The sequence below is a fragment of the Vicugna pacos genome, chromosome X (genome assembly GCF_048564905.1).
Source record: "Vicugna pacos chromosome X, VicPac4, whole genome shotgun sequence".
Taxonomy (NCBI): domain Eukaryota; kingdom Metazoa; phylum Chordata; class Mammalia; order Artiodactyla; family Camelidae; genus Vicugna; species Vicugna pacos.
This window is the reverse complement of record NC_133023.1, coordinates 8,889,071-8,911,953: the sequence shown is the minus strand read 5'-3', so window position 1 is coordinate 8,911,953 and position 22,883 is coordinate 8,889,071. Positions and strand designations below refer to the sequence as shown.

The window sequence follows — 22,883 nt, the reverse complement described above, 5'->3', positions numbered from 1 at the left end:
ACATGGCTATCAGTGAACAAACGTAACAACCGTGAAAGGACCTGAATTGTCACTGGTCTGCTGTTCTTCTGACACGGACAGCGCTTCTAGAGCGTCCAGCGTGGCGACGACGGTGTTATCCAGGCCCTTGTCACACTTGCCCTCGGTGCTGGTGGGCACAGCGTCGATGAGGGACACGGGGATCTCGTCATTTTGCAGGCTGCTGCCCGGCTCCTTGTCCTCGGCGAAGGGAGCGGCCTGGCTCTGAGCGTCCTCCTCGTCGGAGCTATCTCGGAAGCCGGGTGGGGGGGCGGCGATGGCCATGTTCAAGGAACGCAGCAGGAAGTCATCCTCGTTGTCGTCCCCCTCGGGAGGGGGCAGGGACGTGAGGTCAATGATGTCGTCGCTTGACCCAGACAGGCTGAGGATGGCTGGCTGGTTCATGTCTCCCACCACGAGGTCCTCCTCGCAGCTCACCTCGTCCTCGTCCTCTGCGTCATCGGTGTTCTCCGCGTAACAGATGTCGTGCAGGAGGGGCTCAGCTATGCCCTCGGTGGCCTCGAAGCTCTTCACGTCGCCGATGTTGGCATACACGGAATTGGCCACGAACTGGATGCTCTCGGGGTCTGGAGTGAGGTCCAGGTTCTTCATGTCGTTGGCACTGCCGATGTAGAGACTCCTCTGCTTCTCCAGCAGTTCTGGACTCTCGTCCAATAGTCTTTCATAGCCGAGGGGCGGCGGGGTGATACCATCATCCAGGGCGAGATCTCCAAAAATAAAGGACACTTTAGCTCCTCTTGGAGACTCCTGTGCTTTCTTTAGAGGTTCTGGTCCTGAGAGGGTCAACATGGACCGCTGAGCTAGGCTCCTGTAGTCTGCCTCGCACGGCGCTTCTCCCGGCTGGGTCAGCTGCTGGCTGAGTTCGTCTGAGTTATAGGCGTTGTCTATATACAAGTGCCGGTGGTGGTCCTTTGGACACAAGGTGCCATCCGTGATCTCAACTGTCTTCTGTTTGGAATCTATGTATGTTATCTGGGCTTCTGGCTCCCCTTCGCCAATGAAAGTGGTCATTTGGGGAATACAGTTCCAATCTGGGCCAAGGAGGTTATGCTTTCCTTTATTTTCAGTTCCTAAAGAGAAAGAGTGATGCAAAGACAAATTACTGCCCTATCCGGTTTCTGGGGGAGGGGGGGGCCTCGTCTCTGTTTCTCAATTTAATGGTTTGGAGCATCACTTTTGTAAATACGGTTATTATGCAGTTTTCCAAACATGGTAGCGGTCGATTAAGGCTTCGGGTGTAAGGATTTCTTGGTTAGGAGAATCGATACTGCATAAAATCGAATTACTATCTGATAAAATGTAACACCATCTGAGAGTAGGAACTAGAGCTTAATGCCATCTGACCCCTGGTTCTATTATTAAAAACCTCATTTACATCCATGAATGTGAATATATAAGGTGCCTTTAGAAATCCTTACAGGTGGGAGTCCAATAGGTTGTTATTCCAGAGAACAGACTGCCCTCTCCTTTGTAAAGCGAGATCTAACATTTCCCGCTTTGTATAGGAAGATGCTGGACTTTCTCCTCACTGAATTAAGAGAAGGTCAAGGACCCTTATACTTCTACTACACATTTTAGGAACTATCATAATGATAATATAATAATAAATATATGTAATGTATATACATACAAGTGGGATGTAATACTATATACTACGATGATAGCACAAAACCCTCTACCTTCAGCCTTTTTCTGTCCTAGCGGGTGTGAGCATTTTCACATATAAATGGCAGCACGCACGCCTGTAAACACACATGGACACACAGGTCGGATGTGGAAGGTAGAGCATTCACAGGTAACATGCCTCTCTCTATCTCTAAGCACAATTAATACTCTGACGAATTTCACTTTTTACTGGTATCATGAAAACTCCTGAAACTCTGTTTGACGTGCCTCGAGAATTAAAATCGCAAACCCCTAATTTATACATCGTTGTTTTGTTTTTCAAGGGTCCTTCAACAGAGAATTCTGACGTGGAGATTTTGCTCTGATATTTACCAAGACAGGGCAGTGGGTTCTTCTGTCAATGCTGCTTTGTAGATTTCAGAGGCAACATTTTGAGGAAATGGTAGGACCAACCACATATTCTCCCATTTGTTTCCTCAAATTGCCCTTTGGACCAAGTTTGGATGACACTCATATCAGATATACAAGAGATACAGGAAGGAAAAAAGAATTTTACTGAAGAGATTTTCGCTCTTCCCAAAATACACAATGGACTCAATGCTGAACAATGTTCTGAGTCATTTTACTAAAAACATACATTTTCATGAACAGCAAGTTAAAGATAAAATTTTGAAGACATTGAGTTATACACCAGCCATATTTACGTCTTACAATAAATACACCTGTGGGAGATCAGAACTGTTTTATTAATAATAATATAGATTATGACTGGCTTTGTGTGACTGTGTGTGTGCGTGGAGTGTGGATTGCTGAGGGAAGGAGAGGGGTTCAGTCAAAGTATGAGAGAGCTTGGGTTTAAACCAGGGGTTGGCAAATCTTCCCTGTAAAGGCAGGACCAGATAGTAAATATTTCAGCTTTTGTGGGCCAACGGCTCAGTTGAGCAAGTCCTCAGCTCTGCAGCTGTAACATGAAAGGAGCCACAGATGACATGTGAACAAATGGACTTGAATGGTGGGCTCCCCAAGAGTTTCAGATGTGACCTCATTTGGAGTCTTCGCAGATGTAATTAAGCTAAGGCTCTTGAGAAGAGAACACCCTGAGCTATCCCTGGGGGGCCCTAAATCCATGCAGAGTGTCCTCATAAGAGAAAAGCAGAGGGAGATTTGGGCCAAAGAAGAGAGGAAGGTCATGTGAAGGCAGTGATTAGTCACACAGCTACAAGGAAAGCCAATGGCCAGCAGGAGGCAAGAAGAGGCAAGAAAAGATTCTCCTCTAGAAACTTTGGAGGGAGCATGGCCCTGCCAGCGCCTCGATTTTGGACCTCAAGTCCCCAAAACCGTGAGAGAATAAGTTTCTGTTGTGTTAAGCCCCCAAGTTTGTGATAACTTGTAATGGTGGCCCTAGGAATCTAATATAAGGTACATGGCTGAGTCTCAGTAAAACTTTATTTACAAGAACAAGATTTGATCCATGGGCCATAGTTTGTCAACTCCTGGTCTAGACCAATAAGAAAAATGAGTATGTCAGTAGGCTAAAAGGAAGTTAATAGACCTTCTTAAGGCTCAGAGATGCTTAAATATGTGGGTTCAGAGATTTTGAAAGTACCTGAAGTGTTAATTTTCAAGACAGAGAAGAAGAAATAGGGGCTTACTGTTCATTGTTAGAGATCTTTTTTCCCTCCCCTTAATGGAGGTACTGGAGATTGAACCCAGGACCTCATGCATACCAAGCACACACTCTACTGCTGGGCTATACCCCCTCACCCCACCTGGCTAGAGATCTTGACAAGGGTCTTTGATCAATTTGAGACTAGAAGACAATGCATGCTCAGTCTTGGCTTCCTTCCAGAAGGGTATAGTGATATGGCTTCTGGAATGATTTTGGAGACACAGAAGGATGTGGATTGGGAATTGAGATGTATTCTGTGGCCAGTCTCCTACAGAGGGGGAGGAGAGGATGGACAAGGGATGAGCTGGTCTCAACAAACTTCACTCTCTACAGTTTTTGAGTCTCGGGTGAACTTTGGGGAGTTTCTGAAGAGAAGGGAGGACTTTCAGCCATTAGAGGATGCTACATCCTGAGCTGCTACCTGGGTCTACCAGCTGCTTTTTGGAGCAAGCAATCTCTTTTCCTGGTCCTCCCTTCTTATACACGTGCATGCATGTGCATACACACGTGTGTGCTATTTGGAACACGTGTCCTCACCCTCATCCTCACTGTGGAACTGAGAGAAGTTACTGAAAGTTTAAAGTTCCATTCATCCCCCACAGTGATATAATACTTTTTGGAACTAACTTTTGGCCTCTCAAAATTTTATTAAACATTACATTGTGAGTCACTATAAATGGGACAGACCAGAGGCCCTTATTACTGTATCCATTTTCAGAATGGGAGGTTCAGCTTTCTTCTTGCACCTGTATAATCTTAACAGCCTATGGAGAAAAGGTTTGATATTCATAATAAAACTTAAGGTTTGAAAATAAAAAGCTGAAAACTCATTTTCCAATGTGAAAGGACTGTGTTGAATTGCTGACCTGCTCTTTGGAATTTCAAAGGTCAGAGTTAAATTGCTGTAAATCTTCTCACTCAATGAAAACATGTGGTCATGAAAATATTTGCCACCGATCCCAGCACACACTCACCACCTCCTCTTTGTTCCTCCTCGATTTATTCTTAATCATGTGTGTCTCTGAGAAACAACAGCCACTTCCAGGTGGGACTGGAGGAAATCCAGTCCAAGTCTCGGTCACCTTCCGGCACACCATGTACACACCTCTCTTTCTTGTTGGGTCTCCTTTACCCTTCAACTGGAGAGCTTCCAGATAGCCAGCTGTCATAGCAGACAGCGTGCCAGTCTGGCTGTGTGTGCGTCTAGCTACATATTACTATATATTTATGAAATACTGATTTATGTTTTCTGTTAAGTTTGAAAGGCAGAGGATTTTCGTTCCCTTCATTTTCCTTCCCCACTTAGCTCTTAGAAACAGTGACAATAGAATTTGTTCTTAAGAATTTCCCTTTCTTTGCAGACACTAACTCTTATATATAAAACAGATCAACAAGTTTCTACTGTATAGCACAGGGAACTCTATTCAATATCGTATAGTAACCTACAATGAAAAAGAATATGAAAACGAATATATGTATGTTCCTATATGACTGAAACATTATGCTGTAAACCAGAAATTGACACAACATTGTAAACTATACTTCAAAAAAAAAAGGGTAAAAAAAAGAAAAATAAGAATTTCCCTTTCTTCCAAAGGAAACCCTGATTACAGAACCCCTGATTATACTTTTTCATGGGTCAGGAGCGCTGGCTTGACTGGTAGGGTCTGCCCATGAGCTACGTTGACTGCGGGTCCACCGTAGATGGAGGAAAATGTTCAAACACTGAAGAACAAAAGTTCTAAAACAAATGAAAACTGCTCACCCTCAGAGAAACTATTAGGTTAACAGTTGCAGCCTCTTTGTCCACACTTGGGAGCTATTCCTTCCTGTCAAGTGACTGAGTTCCATTATTTGATCTTTGCCATCTTGAAGCTCCCACCACGGAGCTAAGAGGGCTGCCAGGCTCCCTTCTAGAGCCCTAAGTCCAAGGGCTGGGCAATTCCTAAGTCTTCCTGCTGGTAGAACTCCCAGAATCCTGGAGGTATGTGTGACCGAAGGCACTTTAAGGAGGGACAAACCCTAAAGGTGAGGGCTCATACCTCCTACTGGGCATTCCATCCTTAGTGCTCTGCAACCCGACTTGCCTCTGGAAGAGTGAGGCGCTAAAAATTTAGCTATAAAGGCTGATGCTACAGCTTTCCCCAGAGTTAGATCACTGCTTCTGAAGCACATACGCAACCTTTCCAAGTGATGTATAGAAAGTGATGGGAAAAAAAAAATCAAGATTTTTCATTAAAAAAAAATCAGATCATATCAGAAGTATTCGAAGGCTTTTGTGTTAAATTTGGACATGAGACATTCTTATGGGTACAATTTAAACTTTCAAAGAAACATCCTTATTACTGTTGTCAGGTGGGGAGGGGAGGGAGGTCAGCGCTTTGTGGGTTTAGGAAGAGAGTACCTGTGTCTGGGCTCTCTGAGTTCTTCTGGCTGGCCATGTTAAATATTGATCTCCTGGAATCCACCAGCAGCCTGTAGTATCCAGCTGTTAAGCAGGCCAGGTTCATGGCATCTGAAGATTCCATCAGGAGCGTGATGGGCTACAGAAAAGAGAATGTTTTGGTTAAAGCCATCCCTCCTTAATAGCCTCCCTCAAGCGACAATGGCTGCTTCTGTGCTTAGGAAATGTGAACAAACCAAGTGAAGGAGTGGACCGTCCCATTGGAGAAACACAAGTGAGGGGAAGGTCACGTATACCACAGGGAGCCTGACTGAAAAACGTTGACGTGGCACCATTTTGAAAGCCTAGATATTCTGAATCTTTTCCAAGTCATATTGGATTTGAAAAAAATAACATTGGTTTTGTTCCAAAGCATTAACATTTTTCAAAGTGACAGTTAAGGAGTCAGTTACCAGATATGAATCTGCAATCTGAAAAATGACAGGAAGTTTAAGTTTGGGTTTGGGGGGAAAATGAGTGTTGAAGCAAAGTAAAAATCAAGTAGAGTAATATTGCATTGCATACATACATACATACATACATATATATATATACACACATACATACATATATATATGTATCTAAAGAAAGTGTGGTGTATATACATAATGGAATATTACTCAGCCATAAAAAAGAATGAAATGCCATTTACAGCAACATGCATGGACCTAGAGATTAGCAGACTAAGTGAAGTAAGTCAGAGAGAGAAAGATATATCATATGATCTCACTAATATGTGAAATCTAAAAAAAAAAAAAGACACAAGTTTTATTTACAAACCAGAAATAGACTCATGGGCTTAGAAAACTGGTTACCAGGGAGGAAAGAGGGGGAGGGGTAGATTTGGAGTTTGGGATTAATAGATAGATACACATTACTGTATATAAAATAGATAAACAACAAGGTTCTTGCTGAAAGAGAGAGAAAGTGAGATGGAAGGAAGAAGGGAAAAAAACCCCAGACACTCAGAGAGGCACAGACACACTGAGATGACAGGCCTCTTGCTTTCACTCCCGGGGCTGGGACACTGGTCAGGACAATGGCCCTGGCTGGTGAAACCCAACTTCCACCCAAAGCCCCCGTATTACTTGATGTCTTGTCTTTTCCTTCCATTTCAAACAAGGTTCCCCTTTAAGCCACCCCACAGTTCTTTTATACAGGCAGGGAGCCAGCAACAGGGCCCTGTCCCCTCTTTCTGGTTATCCCTGTTATCAGGTCTGTGATGACTGCATCCCATGCACCCTTTCTTCTTGCCCCTTTTCCATGATGGGCTGTTCTCAGCATCTTTGGTCATGGACCAGGCCAGGCATTCCAAGTCGATTCTTGTACTTGCACTGCCGTGAAGCCAACTGGAGCGCCTGGATTCAGCCTGTGGAACGCTGAGGGCTGTGGCCAGCACGCCTGAGCACCACGTTCTCCATTTGATGCTCATCTCTTCCTGCTGCAGAGCTCACTGATCCTTCCAGATTTTCTGCATAGAAACCCTTCCCCGTATTCTCCTTTACTCTTAATCCGCCCCTCCCACAGCACCGGGCGGAAGCGAGGATGGGAGTGGGCCCTCCTGCTGGCTGACAGTCTCTTTCGTGGAGACACTGTCTCTCTTTGGGTCCAGTGTCTTTTCCCCACAGAGACATCAGCTACATTAACGCTGCCAGAATCCAGTGACTCCTCTATTACTGGGACAAGAAGGCGGGGACAGGGGACCTGGATTATTTCCTGTCAAGTTCTCTTTTGGGAGTCAGAGCCTGCCCTTTGAAGACAATCTCAGATTGTTGTTTTAAGTGAAACAGCCATGCTGTTACGGGGGCCAGATGTTCAGTCAGCACTGACTGCCACAGCACGAAAAGACAGTCTGACTAAAAATCCTCAGTTTTCCCAAAAGAATAAACACCTGCGGATGCAACCTAACAAAGGGAAACGGGAGTTCTAAACAAAGTTGGGAAAAATCTCCCTGACTCCCTACCCGAGAGAGTCTACATTATTCTAGAATATTCTACAGAGTCTAGAAAGTAGGGAAACATCTTTCATCCCCACTGTCTGTCCATGATTTGTGCATTCTGGAGCCAGAGGGGACCTTAGAAATCAACTAGCCTGCTTTCCCTTGTAGAGATGAAGAAACTGAGCTTAGAGAAGTATAGTGACTTGTCCCCAGATCACAGAGCTATTTAGTGGGGCCTGGAGCCGTCAGTTCTGAGCTCAGGGGATTGTTTTCGGCACCCGCTGCCCCTCCAAGGTGCCGCACACGTTGAAATTCTACCCATTGTAAATGTCAGCAGGGCTGTAGGAAACCAAGGCCATGTGTCAGGATCTGTAAGACTTGCCTTCACATCCAGCACGTGGAGCTCCACCCTCACCAAGCTCTCCTCCTCCGTGAACATCTCGATCCTGTTGACGTGGCTGAAGTCTGCTAGAAGAGCCACCAGGTTGGTTTTGGTGTTTATGACGTGGCTTATGCCGTACCGCGGCCCGACCAGGAGAGTCACTTCCGAGCGCTTTTCTGCCTGCTGAGAAAGAGATGTCGACAACATATAAAAACACTGGACCTCTGAAGCGCCACGCAGAGTTGAACCCAAGTGTCTGTTTTATAAGATTAATTTTTCTTTAGAAAGTCTTTCTGGGTGATATTGTACTAAATCATCCAATTAGAAGAGGTAGATATATGATGGCAGTGAGACTTTGATACATTATGAATAATGTCAAAAGTAAAGGTCCTCATAGCACGTACATTCATTATTATGAGAGATCTTAAGAAATGACGATTTTTCCCCCTTTTTTAAAGCATTCTGGCCCAGTTCTCTTGGCTCTTTGCATTTCTTTTTCTAGGGCATTCTGCAGCAGCATTATCTAGCTTAACATCTCTTCTGATTCACAGCTTTTGCTTTTGTCATCAAAGGCAGCTCATTCAAGACAGCCTAGGCAGTGACATTTTGCAGGCCTCTGTGGTGGCCACAGAAAAGCAAGTAAAAGAAATTACCACGAGTGTTGCCTTGAACACGCGGCCTCCGTACAGTCGAAGGTCACTGAGGAACTTGAGATAATGGACCTTGGCTTGCAGGGCAGAGAGCTGAGGAGAGAAAAGAAACCTCAGGTGTTCACTCCGTTGGGTGTGATTCTGTTCCTGCTGGAGACCAGCCGAAAACAAGGGCAAACGAGAAGGAGGCATTTCCTGCCAACAGATGGGGTGTGACAAGCGCTCTTCATGACGAATGGAACTCAACTGCTCTGTATCTGGTTTCCTGATGAAGGGCTGCGGCAGGACATCTCGATTAAAATCTTTTTAGTTTGGGGGAAAAGCATGGATGTCCTGGGCCAGGGCGTTCAATAAGTGAGAACAAGATGCTCAAATTCTCCGCCGAAATGCATGCAGAGTTTGTGGGAGCTGGTTTCAATACACACCTGCAATCCACAGAAAGCCTCTTCAAGGGGCTCTAAGCTCCCATCTCGTCTCTCCCAGCCTTGGCAAGGTTTTTGGGAAAATGAACTTTCAGGGCGCCGATCATTGTGGAAATGCTTGAACTCACTCGCTAACTCCCCGTTTTATTAATTTCAATCCCAAGAATCTACTGAGGTTCATGAATGAGTGACAGATGCAATTTTATCCAGATAAAAAATTATCTTTATAAAGACTTAGAAATGTAGATTCTCATATCACAAAAAAAGTACTTGATTGAGAAAAGCCCACATTTCATACTGAATATGCCAGAAAAATTTGTTAGGGGTGAAATTGCCCAATAAGGTGCAGATCAAGTGGCAAGCAATGCCAAAATTCTGTTTTTAATTGCAGATGACCTGCCAACTCATTTGTTGTTGTTTTTTTTTTTTTTACGGGGGGTGGGTAGTAATTAGGTTTATCTATTTATTTTTTCAGTGGAGGTACTGGGGATTGAACTGAGGACCTCGCGCATGCTAAGCATGTGCTCTACCACTGAGCTATGCCCTCCCTACCTGCCTCATTTGTTAACCATACCTTGATGCGCTACCTTTTATGTAACTGTCATTCAGAACCAATCGTCCATCCTATTTCTTTCAAAAATCCAAAGCCCTTTGCAAATTGATGGGAAAGCAAACCATTCACTCTTAACTAGAAAGAATGACATTTATAGTAAGGACAGCAACAGATCGATCTTTGAGCAGTTATCCAAATTATTACAAAACCAGTGGGCCAGGCCGGGGGAAAAAAATCACATCAAGTCAACTAAAAGCAAGTAACTTCAGGCAAATCGGAACTGATATTTAGAACATCCTGACCCATGGCATCCTGTTATGTTTCCATAAGTTGAATGCTTAGAGAAACTGGGAAGCCAGCCCAAGGTGGCTGAAGGTGTACTGAACGAGATTACACGTTTAAGTCACTGGGGTGAGCAGGGAGTAGAATTAAGTGTATCTTAGCCAGTAAAAAGGGCTTAAAATCAGGTACTAAGACCAAAGAATGAGCCACATAAACAGTAATGTGCAGAGTCACACAGAAGTTCCTACGGCCGACATCACTGGGAAGGGGTTCTTGGGTTGTTCGACTGCTTCGCCTTTTACAGGTCCAGTATCTTAAGGCTCCTTCTCCTTCTGGTTCCTGAAACCCTTTGCTTTTTATTATCTGTAAATGTAACTCTCTTTTCTGACCAACAGTATATTTTAGAATGTCCTTTGTGTTTCTTCTCCTTGGAAAAAAAACAAAAGGAGATTTTAAGACTAATGATGATGAATGGCAGAAATGATTTTCTCTTTCCTCTAACAGTAAGATTGAATTCAGGGATTGTCAGTTGGGGGTGATTTTGTTCCCCAGGACATGTGTTGCAAAATCTGGAGGCATTTTTGTAATGATTGAGGGGACAGGTGCTACTGGCATCTCCTGGGTAGAGACCGGAGATGCTGTTAAAATGTTTACATCACACAATGCACAGGACGGCCCCTCTTCCCCAACAAAGAATAATGTGGTCCCAAATGTCAACAGAGCCAAGGTAGAGAAACCTTGGTTTAATTAACGTGGCTTCTAGTCTGCACAGACCCTCGCTGGCTGTTGTGCACTTAAGCTGCTCTGAGGAGTAAGACGGAAATATGAAATCATCTTGCCATTCTATGCTCCAGTCCCCAGGTCTCGAGGCCAGGCAAGGTTCTCTCGCGTGCACGTGTGAATGCACACACACTCCGTACAATAAGGAGTCTATAGTTGGCAAGGAATAAATAGCTTTCCATAAGAATACTTAATTTTCACTGGTTTTAAAAACATGTTAATAGTTTTTTCAAAAAGGTTATACAATGTTACAGCTTCTGAGAATCTGATGCTAAGTATCTTATTCACGGGCTAATTTTAAACATTTTTTAAAATGCATGCAAACCTCTCTCTTTAAAATCCGTTTTCTATTAAGATGCAAATGTGATACCTTTTTACCGGGTGGTACCAAGTTTTGATTAGCTTTGACAAGGTGTGAAAGCGCTTTCTTTATGTTCTTCTCTTTCATGCTTTGCAGCACAGCGGAGGGAAGAAACGTCTCTAATCCCCATTCTTTTCTGCAATAAAGAGCATATCTTTAATTTCACATTCTTGTGATGATTAGTTACCTAAGACTAAATGGCGCTTTGATGCTTGTTGGAACAAATGGACTCTTGGTAAGGCAGGGGGTGGAGGCAAGTCCCCAATTAGGGAAGGAACTTGTAATTTACATTCAGGAAACGTACTATTTGATCATTAATCCATATGCTGGTATTTTCAAAGAAACAGTCCTCATTTTCCAGAGAGAATGCTAATGAGGCATTTGGGGCCAATGGAAACTGGACACTTGATCCAACTCACTTCCGAGTCTCTTAGAATTCATTCACGTCTCTGGGTTTGTACTTCCAATACCAATTTCTCTCCATCCCTTTGTTTATTCCCAATGCCACCTCCCCCTGTCTCCCCACACTCTGTCTGTCTTCTCTTAGCGGGATAAATACAACTCCTTCATGACCCCAGACCATTCTTCCCTCCCCATCTCCCTGCGCCTCCCTACCGACGGCAATTTCTCCAGAAAAACACAGTTCTCTTTCCTCCCACCCAGGTATGTCTATCTACTCCTTCCATCAACATTTCTTCTTGCTGAGGAGGGGACGGGGTTGCTGGCACGGAGTCAGGGTAGGGTTCATGACCCTTACGTATGTCTGGGTTAGTCGATTCTTGCCAAGAGCCCATTTCTCCAACGACGGTAACAAGAAGGTTGCACATTTTGAATTCTCGGAAATTGTTCCTGATTGATCACATGCCCAACCAGCATCTTCTAAATTACGTGAAGACCTCTGAGAAGGTTGTGGTTATTTTTCCTGCTCCAGATCCTCTCCAAAGAAGGGAAGGAAGGCAGCCTTCCCCACTGGACCATTTACGCTCTTTTCACTAGTTAAGTTGGTGTTTTTCGTGACCACTGCTTTCTTCCTCCTCCTCCTCCACAACTTGCATTTATTTTTACCCATCCTGTGGCACTCCTTATGGGCTACCTTGTAATTCTACTTGTGTTGGTGTTTTAGATCACTACTTTTCATCTTATGTTTTCTTTTTATAATCAGATCTTCAATGGCTAAGTTCTTCAATGGCTAAGATTATAATTTAATCTTACTAGTCTTGTCTACTGTCCTAGTACAGTGTCATACAAAATGCCCAATGAACACTTGTTGAGTGAATGAATTAATTCATGAGAACACTACTGTAGACTGCAAGATTCTTAGTCAAGTTAGTTAGCTCTGGAAGTTTTTGACTCTCCCACGTTCAATCTGGTCAAATGGAGAGTAGGAACAGGAGTGCATTTCAGCTGTCTGAAAATCATCTCAAGTCGTGCAGACCACCTTTTTAAATGGAGGCCAGGTTCATCTGTCCCCAAGAACCTCAGAAAGGGGAGGGGATGAGGGCGTGGCGTGAATATGTCCACTTGAGTGTGAGACCTCTTTGTGAGCCGAATCTCCCTACAGCCCCAGCACATGGAGCAAGACGGAAAGAGACGGATCATCCGTGAAAGGGAGAGGACTGAGATTAGAAGGCCTGGGGCTCTCGAACTGCATGCACGGATCTGTCCCCAGGCATCGACAGGGGAAGCGAGAGTGGCAAGATCTGGGGCGCCGGGAGCCAGCAAATAGCGCTCTCATCTTCTCCAACACAGGCTCACAACCCTGTCGAGAAGAAGCCATTTTGCCCCATGGGGAGGAGGGTGAGGGGAGGGACGGTCAACCTGGCGCCACGGAACTCAGGAAGGCTTTAAAGGAAGCTTCTCTGGAATGTGGGCTTTCAATTGCCTGGACGCCACTTGGAGCAGACGAAGGCTTTTCGTGTTACGTGGAGAAGAGGCTTCAGCCCCATCATGAACCTTGAAATTTGAGTTTTCCTTTTTCTTAGCATCAGAGCTGCGGGGGTTAAGAACGTGCTGGCAGCTTTAGGCTGTTGAATCACCTGCCAACGGGTGACTGGGAGACAGACGGTTCTCTTTTAAAGGATGACCCTTTAATAGGCTCGCCAACTGAAGGCAACACAAACGGCTCTTTTCTAAGAGGGGTATCTTTTCCGGCTAAAGAGGTAGTAGACTGATGTTGTAAATGCCGTATTCAGCCAGCAAAGGCATTTATATTTTCCAAACAACATTTGGTTCATGAAGCAGTTTGCGTGACATCCCTTCTCACTCTGTGACAGCTCCTTATTACAAAAACCATCCTTCTGGATCATGACTAAGAGAATGACTGTTTATGCTGCATTTTGATCATCTCCAAGTAATCTGGTTATACAGATCATTTTCTAAACAAAGGCCTTTAAATGATCACACCAACTGTAGCACAATGTGGAGTCCCACCTCCTGGGTTTGAATCCCACCCCCTCTAGACAAGAGCCAGCGTGACTTGGGTAAGTTACTTAATCGTTCTGTGTCTTGGCTGGCTCATCTGTCAAACAGAGCTACCGTCCACCCGATCTCCTAGGGAGGCTGTGAGAATCAAACAATTTACTGTCTGGAAAGTGCTGAGACCAAAGCTTGGCTTGGAACCAAGTCTGTTGAGGAATTTAAAAATGTACCTTTATTTTAAGCACGTCCCTCAATTTAACCACAATTCTCTAAAGGTGGATTATGGAAGAAACAGATCTCTTCTACCAAAAACGAACAGAATATTCATATATTTTGCCTCTGGTTAACAGATGCTCTGCTACAAACAAGATCAATTTTGGAAATAGAGACACACATCAAAAATACCCTTGGCTGTTAAGGAGGATGCCAGCATCTCTGCCTCCGAAATGGTTCTGAGAGTCAGCACTTACTCGATGTACTTGAGGGAGATTTTCTGCGTTTGCTTGGTGGTCACGGTTGCGATGTACATCTGCAAGGCCGCCAGCCGCAGGGCAATGTCATATTTCAGCTCAGGCCCAAAGCGCTCCTGCACGACGTCGTTACAGCTCTGCGAAGAGACCAGCAGAGGGCGTAGCTCGTCAAAGGCTGCACTGCGCTGCCTTGGGAACAGGTGACATGCATTTTCCCCCAGAGCCTTCCACCTTCGCTTCAAAGGCAAGGGGCTAAATGCGGAAACGTTTCCACCGCTGCTTGGAACCGAGTCAGCATTTAACTGCACGCACAAACCCAGAGACCACGCAAACATTTAACATTCATCACGAGCAAGCTGCTATTTAAATATTTAGCTTTTTGTAAAAATAATGAGGAATTTAGGAATGAAATTTCCAAACACAGGTGCCACCACTGAACACGTGAAGCACTGGGAGCGTGATGTGGCTTCTGTAGCTAGGCTGTTGGGATGGGAATCCTGGGTTCGAATCCACTTTCTCCACTTCATAGGGGTGTGACCTTGGGGAAGCGCCTTCATTGCTCCCAGCCTCAGTTTCCTCTTCTGTAAGTTGGGGATAATACTCCCCATTCACAGAGTGGTGGTGAGGATTAAATGAGTTAACAGTGTAAAGCCCTTGGAACTCTACCCGGCAAACTGGAAGCACTCGTGCATGTTAAGAGCTGTCACCAACGTCTTCCTCTTCGCTCTCATCCGGAGCATCTGCGGGGAGGCAGAATTCACAAGGCGATGGAGAACAGCTGCTCTGGACCTACACCTGCTTCCGAGTCCTGGCTTTGCCAATGGCTACCTCTGTGTGTAATCTTCAAGCAGTTTACTTCACGCCTGTAGCCTCAGTTTACTCGTCTGTGCAATGGGGACTCATACTAACTACTCTAGCGGAGTGGGGAGGAGTACAGGGTGGGATGAGACGCATGCCGAGCGCTGGGCCACAGCGCTCTGTGCCCTCGGCGAAGGGTGGCTCTTGAAATCGCCAGTTCATCTCGGTGGTGACCGCCACGCTGCGACCTTAAGGGAGTCATTCCCCATGTCTTGGCCTGAGTTTGCTCGACTGTAAAAGGGAGACCTACCTCACAGGGTTTGTGGTGAGCATCACACTGAAGAGGGGCTGAGAGGGTGCTGGAACGTGCCAAGTCCTCGGCGACCACAAGCCCACGGTCTGAGGGCGGCGTCCTCACTCAGCCCGGGGGCGAGCGCCGGGCCGATGGCGACGGGAAGCCCAGCACTGCTTGGGCGTGTCCTGCGTGTGTGCTTACTTACTGTTGTTTTGGGAAACTAGGCTCTTGGGCTAGAAAACACATTTAGCCTCTTTCTCCCTTCTTTAGTCTTTGCCTCGCCGCCCCAAGATTTCAAATGGAAAACTTTGTCAGGATGTGCCCGGCTTCCTTCTGGGACTTCGTGTATTGATTCTGCTAAATGGGAGCATGTAGCCACATTCTGTCTGGTTTCTGCACACAGTCCCCGCCCTTCGGATACTTCTAGGTCCCACACTGGTGCTGGGCGAGGCCCCCCCACCCACATGCTCTGGGTGCGTGCCTCTCAGCCCATCCCGTTTACCCCGCAGAGTGAAGCCACATTCTCTCCCCTCCATCCTTTACATGGTCTTCCACCTTCACTTCTTAAAATCCTACACCTCTGGATCACACAGCACTCCTGTTGGAAGTAGGTCTGACTGGAGGCAAGAGAGGGTGGTTCCGAGGGAAGGCAGCCCCTGGGAGCAATTCCACGATGCTGTTTTGTTTTGCTAGTCTTGGGTTTACCAGTTATTTCCAAGAGCCCAGGGTTGTCCGCCAGGGGGCATCACAGCTTTGAGGGTCCAGATAGGGTCATTTTAGAGGGTCTCACAAGGGATGAGGGTAAGGAAGCCACTTGGCATAGTGCCCGGCCATAACAGGCGCTTGAAAAGTTTTTTCATAAACCATTTTGATAAAGCGCTTTCTTCTATGACTGCTGTTGCATGACAGATTTAAAACAGGATTTGGGCACAGAATTTAGACAAAAAAGCCCCAGGTTTGGTCCTAGGCTCTGTCAACAACTGACCAAATGAACTTGGACATGGCATTTCATCTCTCTTGAGTCTCAGTTTTCTTATCTGAGAAATGGGCTAACAACAGCCAACTGTCACGGTTGCTGGGATACCTGCAAGGATGTTTCATAAAATGGAACAAGCTTTATAAATTTAAGTCATCACGTCACTTCTTTGCAAAGTTATGACTGGGGCTGATTTTTCCCCATCCCTGTTATACCTTATATTTAACCAGACTTCCGGGTGAATTTTTTTTGTCAAGTTGATTAGTCACTTAATTACATTATATAATTAGTTCAGACTGATCCTGGAGAATTAGTGTGATGTCTGACTTACAGTATATATAGTTTTGGTACAAATCATGCATTTATTACTCTTAAGTACATTATTTAAAATAGTTATACACACACACACAAAGCAGCAGGCACAGATATAGAGAACAAAATTAGTGGTTACTGGCAAGGAGAGGGAGGGGGAGGGGCAATATAGGGGCAGGGGATTAAAAAAGGGTCATCATGGGATTCTATGAAATCACATGTATGAAACTTTTGAAAATTGTAAAGCACTACAGAATTTTTAAGAAAAATTTAAATACTACAGTTATACAAGCAAATGGCGGTCATTTTGCTGAACAGAAGTCTAGAAAGATCTCACTTTAGATCTATGAAAAGTTCATTTATGATGAACATGGAAGATACTAAAAAGGAAACGGATACTGCTAACGTGTTTGAAAACATTTCACAGCCTCTTAGGTATTGCCCTGTTTACCAACTGGTATAACAATCTTTTTTTTAAATAGCTAGCGGATAGCTTAGTATCAGCATAGCTTATTATAATTATGGATTAGAACAGCCTGGATGATTAGGGTTTACTGTTATATATGCTAAAATCAGTAAAATACCTCGTGGTCCATTAATGGCCAGGCGATTCCTATGTATCATCACTATCGAAACCTGTGTCCATCGTCACGGCTCATCTAGTCAATGGCTACCGTCCTCATTAAGAGCCCACTAGGTTGAATTGATTTTTGTCCGTGGAATGTGATACACATTGCTTCTGTTTACTCTTTTGTTCTCCACGCTACTTTTATTGCATCTTTTGAGTACCCTAAAATCAACACGGGCACAAAGCACCATTTGAAGATCCACTGACTTAGGCCAGACAGATGTGTAGCTTCAGGCATACCGCAATCCTGTGATACAAGGCACTTCGAAACAGAGGGTCTGAACCCCCGAAGTTCTCATTTCTTATGTTGAGTGGAGGATACATGAGGTGATAGTAGATTAATTTTGGTCCCTATTGCCCACCATGACACGGCCCCCTGGCCTCCCTCTCTGGCACTGGCTACTCCTGGAAGGGGTAGCTAATCCATCACCCACGCAACACCCAAGGTGGGAAAGGAGAAGTGTCCTCAGTCTTCAGCTAGTCCTAGGGCACGTTCCCTGGATAGGTTCTCCTGTTCTCAGGACAGGCCCACGGGTATAAAAGTTGGATCTTTTGAATAAGAAGGATCCTCATGAACTGCATTAGATTTGAGCAAACACTTTAAACAGAACAAGTGCTTAGCAGTACTCCTGGTCTACGTAAAAGGTTTCCATTCCCCAAGAAAAACGCAACTGCATTCTTCTTTTAGAAATGCAATGGACTTGTGATGCAGAAGCAGAGTAAATGGTTTTAAGCATCCTCTTGTTAACAGGACAAGTATATAAGTATAGAGACGACAACTGAATGCCTCTCACTATCTACAGCCATGAGCCGACTGGCACCTGTCACTATTTGTTTGCAACTAATAAGCTAAAAACACAGCACACGATCTGAACTGCAGTGGCACAGCCCTGGGTCGGTTCTCAGCAGGAATATGGGGAAGACGCAGTAACAGATCAACTGAAAATTGGGCCTTTCCATGCAGTCAGATCTGGGTTACCTGGCCTTTGGGGAGCATGGGATATTGTTGAGGGGTTCAGGTAAAATTCAACATTTAAGGAAGCCAAGTCATGACAGCTCATTGTTCTGGGTAGAAAATGGAGTACAGTGCACTGCACGTTTCTTTCTTTGATAAACAAGGTATACGGAACAGGATGTGCCTTTTCCTGATGACTCCAGGTTATCTTCGTGAACATTAATCATCCTACTGAGCTGTAAGTACCGCAGTCTCCTCCAAAGGCCGCCGAGGTGGGGAACATTCAACAGTGCCCTGAGTGCCCCCGTCTGCTGGAATGTTCTAGAATGTTCAGCTTCTTTCTTCTCCCACTTAATTTCTGTTCTCCAGGGCTTACTGCCACTTTAATTTATGTCACCATTCCTAACCTCTGCCATTTATCTTGTGTACATCTCTGCCATCTTCTACCTGTTTTCTCCTCCCACCCAGCTTTTTCAAGATTACAAAGCTTTGAAATACACAAGAAAATATCGAGAATAGTAAAACAAATACCAGTATATCAACTTCCCACAGTGAACAAATGTTTCTTTTATTTTTCCTACATCTTTGCTTTTTATTTCTTACTCAGAGCTCTGGCAGTCTTTGGCTTATATAGATATCCCCCAAAGAGAGCATTTTTTTGACCTTACTCTTCCCTTTTCTCCTTATTTTGTGGGGGCAGATTACATTGTGGTTTACAACCTCTTTGAGTAATTCTCATTTTAGATTCCTAAGCATTAGGTAAGTGGGTTCTTACTGTTTAATGTGATTGTATTGGGAAATTAAGTTAGAGTAATGGGAAGCAGTTACAGAGAAATATACGAACATCTGAATATCAAGTGGATAAATTCCCTTTGGGACAAAACTAGGGAAGATTCTCATTTCTGCAGGCCTTGTGTTTGAAATGATATCCCAGAATCAGATGTACACGGTCTGCAAAAGACACTGTCTTCCTAAAGTTTTACTGCCTTGAAATAAATAATTCCACTATAATGAATATCATGAAATTTCAGAACAATTGAAACACCAAATATATGAATGAACAAATAAGTAAAGGAGAAGGGAGAACTCGTTCTTACAGGAGAATGCCAATTAATAAATGAAGAAGAAATAATGGGATTAGACAAATTGTCATTTTCAATCATCACAGTAATAATCGATTCAGGCAAGAATCATCAATGAATACTAAAACGATGGGGTGAAAGGGTAATAAGAGAGTTGCGAAGTGACTTTCCACAAATTACTTATTGACTATAAAAGGACAAGCAGTAACTTCTGGATGGATACATTTGGAGAACATTGCTTAGCATTAATAGTGACAGAAGTCAGTGTGAACCTTGCCAAGAAAGGGACATCACATGCCTCCTGATACGATGCACTAAGGAGGACATGGAGTCACTCGTGTCGTTCTCCTGCCCACGATGCAGAGCCTCGATCTAAACACTAGAGAAACCCCCAATTGAGAGATTTCTACAGAATAACTGATCAGTACTCCACAGAACTGTCCAGGTTTTGAAAGTCAAGGAAAGGCGAAGGAATGCACCAGGTTTAAGGAGAACAAGGTGACATGACAACTACACGCAAAAGGAGACCTTGCAGTGGATCATGTTCTAGAAAAAAACTGACTTTTGGGACAATAGGCAAAATTTGGATATAGACTAGAGATCAGATAATGGAAACGTATCAGCGCTAAATTTCCCAACTTTGTCAATTGTATAATGATTATATTAGAAAATGTCCTTGTTACTTGAAAATCTATACTGAAGTATTCTGGGGTAAATGAGCATGGTTTTGGTAATTGACATTCATATGATTTAGATAAAAAATTGTGTGTGTGTGTGAGAGGCCGTGTGCACACACTAAAGATAAAGTAAATATATAAAAGATAAAGTAATATATAAAATAAATATATGAAATATATAAAGCATATATAAAAATACGTAGAGATAAAGTAATACGGTAACAATTGGTGACTCTGGGTGAAAGACATCAAAGAGCTCATTTATTATTCTTGTATCTACTTTTTCATAAGGATGAAATTATTTCCAAATCAAAGGTCAAAATTGAAAAAGCACCATGGAATCCTTTTATCATACGCTGAGCTTGGGGTGAGGGACGAAGAGAAAGGAGATCCCAGCTGAAAGAATTCGGCGGGGGCCGGGGGGGGAGCCCCACAGGGAATTTATCCCACAACGTTAACATGAAACATGCCCCAACTCTCACGTACCTGAACATACAGATACTCAAAAGCAACTGGATCTCTCCTTAAAAGGTCAATCGGATCCTTTGGGACAAAGCTAATTCGGAAAAGACACCGCATCTTATGGGAGCTGGGCCGCTGTGTCACCTGAAAGAGAAAACCAATCACAAGAATCGTTCATGCTGGAGGAAATGGCTGAGGAGCAGAAGCAAAGGCAGCTTTCTTTTGACACTGAGGAAGGACGTGGTTGAAGTTCTTTTAGCATCTGTCATAGATACTCATTCCCTGAAACCTGTACCTACCTGTGACCGAGGAGGTCATGTTCCCCTAAAGCAGGCTCTGAAATGAGGGACTTAAATAAGGAAGTGCTCCCTGGAGAGACCACTGGGGGTGTCAAACAAGGGCACCAGCACAGGTCAACCCAGCACGGTGGTTCCAGGCTGTCCTGAGGGAGACTCCGGTGGGAGACTTACATCGCGGAGCCGTTGGGAGCATGGATCAGTCATGGGTTTTGGGCTGTCCCGGGGGATGTGAATTTCCAGGTGTGGACAGGATGGGCGGCAGTGGTCAGAGGGCAGTCCTCTGAGACAGATCTGCAGATGCTGGCGGTTGTGACAGCTGCACACTCAGGCAAGGGTGAGGGTGGGGGTGCAGAAGGGGACCCGAGGGAGAGCACAGAAGCTGTCTACTACAGTTCATTACTGCATATAACACTGCTATGGGATTTTTCCTAAATGAGACTCCAGAATGACTGTAGCAGTGAAAGTATTATCAGCCTTGGGTGACATCCATTTGGAAACTAGGAAGACAGAATTTGGGGCCCGTTCACTCAACGTGGAGTCCACAAGTTTCCAAATCACCCCAACTTCTGATATCATGACATTGTTCAAATCGTTCAAAGGAGCTTTGAATACACCATGCGTTATTCAGGGTTAAGGACCATGGATCACTCTGATTTGTTTTCCTTTTTCCCAGCACAGTATGTGCCAGCTGCTAGGTACTAAGTTTCTTAATTCTTTTTGCAACAAAAGGGATTCAATCAATGAACAGTAGGTACCTAATACACAGCTGAATGAATTGGACTTCAAGAAACAAGGTAAAAGCTCTTCAATTTTCCTTAAACAGGTCAACACGATGAAACTAAAACCAGGCAGCATGAACCTACACGAAACTTCTGTGGGCTTGTATGTACTTTTTAATGCTCTTGTATGTGGTTTCATGTACTTGTAACTACTTTTATGCAGGGGACAAATCAGGCAAAATAAAAATGTCTGTGAACCGCAATTTAAAAGTTCCAAATAAAAACAGTAATAGCTTTGTTCAGTCCCCAGCATACACACAAGTGCGTGCATATACGTACGCTCTTAGACTTTGTATATAATCTTAGAGTTTACATTGCTAACTTTGTTGACTAGAAGAATTTCAATGGGAAAACGTACCCTACTTTTAAAGGTACACTGGGCACCCTGAGAGGTAGTAACGTGGAACCAGCTTTCTGGCTGCGGCAGGATTGCCAGGTTGAGTGAACGCAGGGGCCCGTGGGCTCTGGGCTGCTCATCACTGGCCGATGGTAAAGCAGACCAGGAAGCAGGAAGTGTGGGAACCTAGGAGGCCAGCGGTGCGGGCGGGGTGGCCGCTGCGTTTCACAGTGACGTCCCAGGGTGTTTTGTCAGCAGGTCCGCCGTGATGTTAGAAAGTCAGGTATCACTGTATCGCTGGCTCCTTTAATTACTGCTTAGAATCTGTCCTGAATTTTCTGTAAGTCTTGAGTCTCTTTCTATCATTGGTTAGTTACACTAGTTTTGGGAAATAAATGAATGTAATGCAAAAGGGTGCTTTAGACTCATTAGAAACGGTAGTCCCTCAGAATAACAGCCCCTAAAATAAGCAACCCCCACCCCAATTTCTTGGAAACTTTAAGTAGTATGTAAATAACAGTATTATTTTCTAGACAGAAGTTTAGCATCAGTGGAGGGGAGGGCAGAGCTCAGTGGCAGAGCACATGCTTAGCATGTGGGTTCCATCCTGGGTTCAATCCCCAGTCCCTCCATCAAAAAAAGAAGTTCAGTGTCAGATTGCCAGAAATGCAGGTAGACTCGCTTAAAAGTTCTTTGGGCGTTTTCATCACAGTTACATGTTTCAAAATAATTTTTGTTATTGGACCAATTTCTTATACTTACTCCTCCTTTCTATCATGCCTATAAATATTTTATTGGTCAAGTGTTTCCTGTATATTGAATTCAAAGGCATACAGTCAGTTCATTTCAGGATATTGAAACAATCAATTTTCTTTTCTAGAGATAACACTTGAGTCTCAGCGCTTTGCTTTTAGTTCTGATTAGAGACAAAATAAAGCCTCTTCTAGAAAGATAAGGGAAGAATCATGGTTAGAGGCTTTCTGTTGCCTTTTAATGTTTTAATAGAAACTTAAAAACTAGAAATCAACTCGGAATGAGAAGCGATGGTTACTTAGCACCAGAAGAGACTTTGAAATTAAGAAGAGCTACGTTGGCATAAAGCTTTCCGAGAGGCTGGGCGGCAGCCAGAGGTTCAGAGGGAAAGCAGAATGAGAGCTATCACAAAGCTGTGGGCGGGGGCACTAGGCTCATGCCAATTTTCCCATTTCCCCTCCCATTTCTCTCCCAGGATTTCCGAATATCACCTCCC

General features: G+C 44.3%; 1 protein-coding gene across 1 annotated transcript in view; it reads right to left on the bottom strand.

Annotated features, from left to right (window-relative positions):
• The window catches only part of FRMPD4 (FERM and PDZ domain containing 4), a 662,468-nt gene that overhangs the window by 4,955 nt on the left and 634,630 nt on the right, over positions 1-22,883 (bottom strand). Inside the window, exons 9-15 of the mRNA XM_031671152.2 lie at positions 20,244-20,363; positions 14,035-14,171; positions 11,156-11,282; positions 8,752-8,841; positions 8,099-8,281; positions 5,739-5,877; positions 42-1,109 (exon numbers count right to left, since the gene is read on the bottom strand). Coding sequence (XP_031527012.2) covers positions 42-1,109; positions 5,739-5,877; positions 8,099-8,281; positions 8,752-8,841; positions 11,156-11,282; positions 14,035-14,171; positions 20,244-20,363 — 1,864 coding nt within the window. The remainder of the gene's footprint in view (positions 1-41; positions 1,110-5,738; positions 5,878-8,098; positions 8,282-8,751; positions 8,842-11,155; positions 11,283-14,034; positions 14,172-20,243; positions 20,364-22,883) is intronic.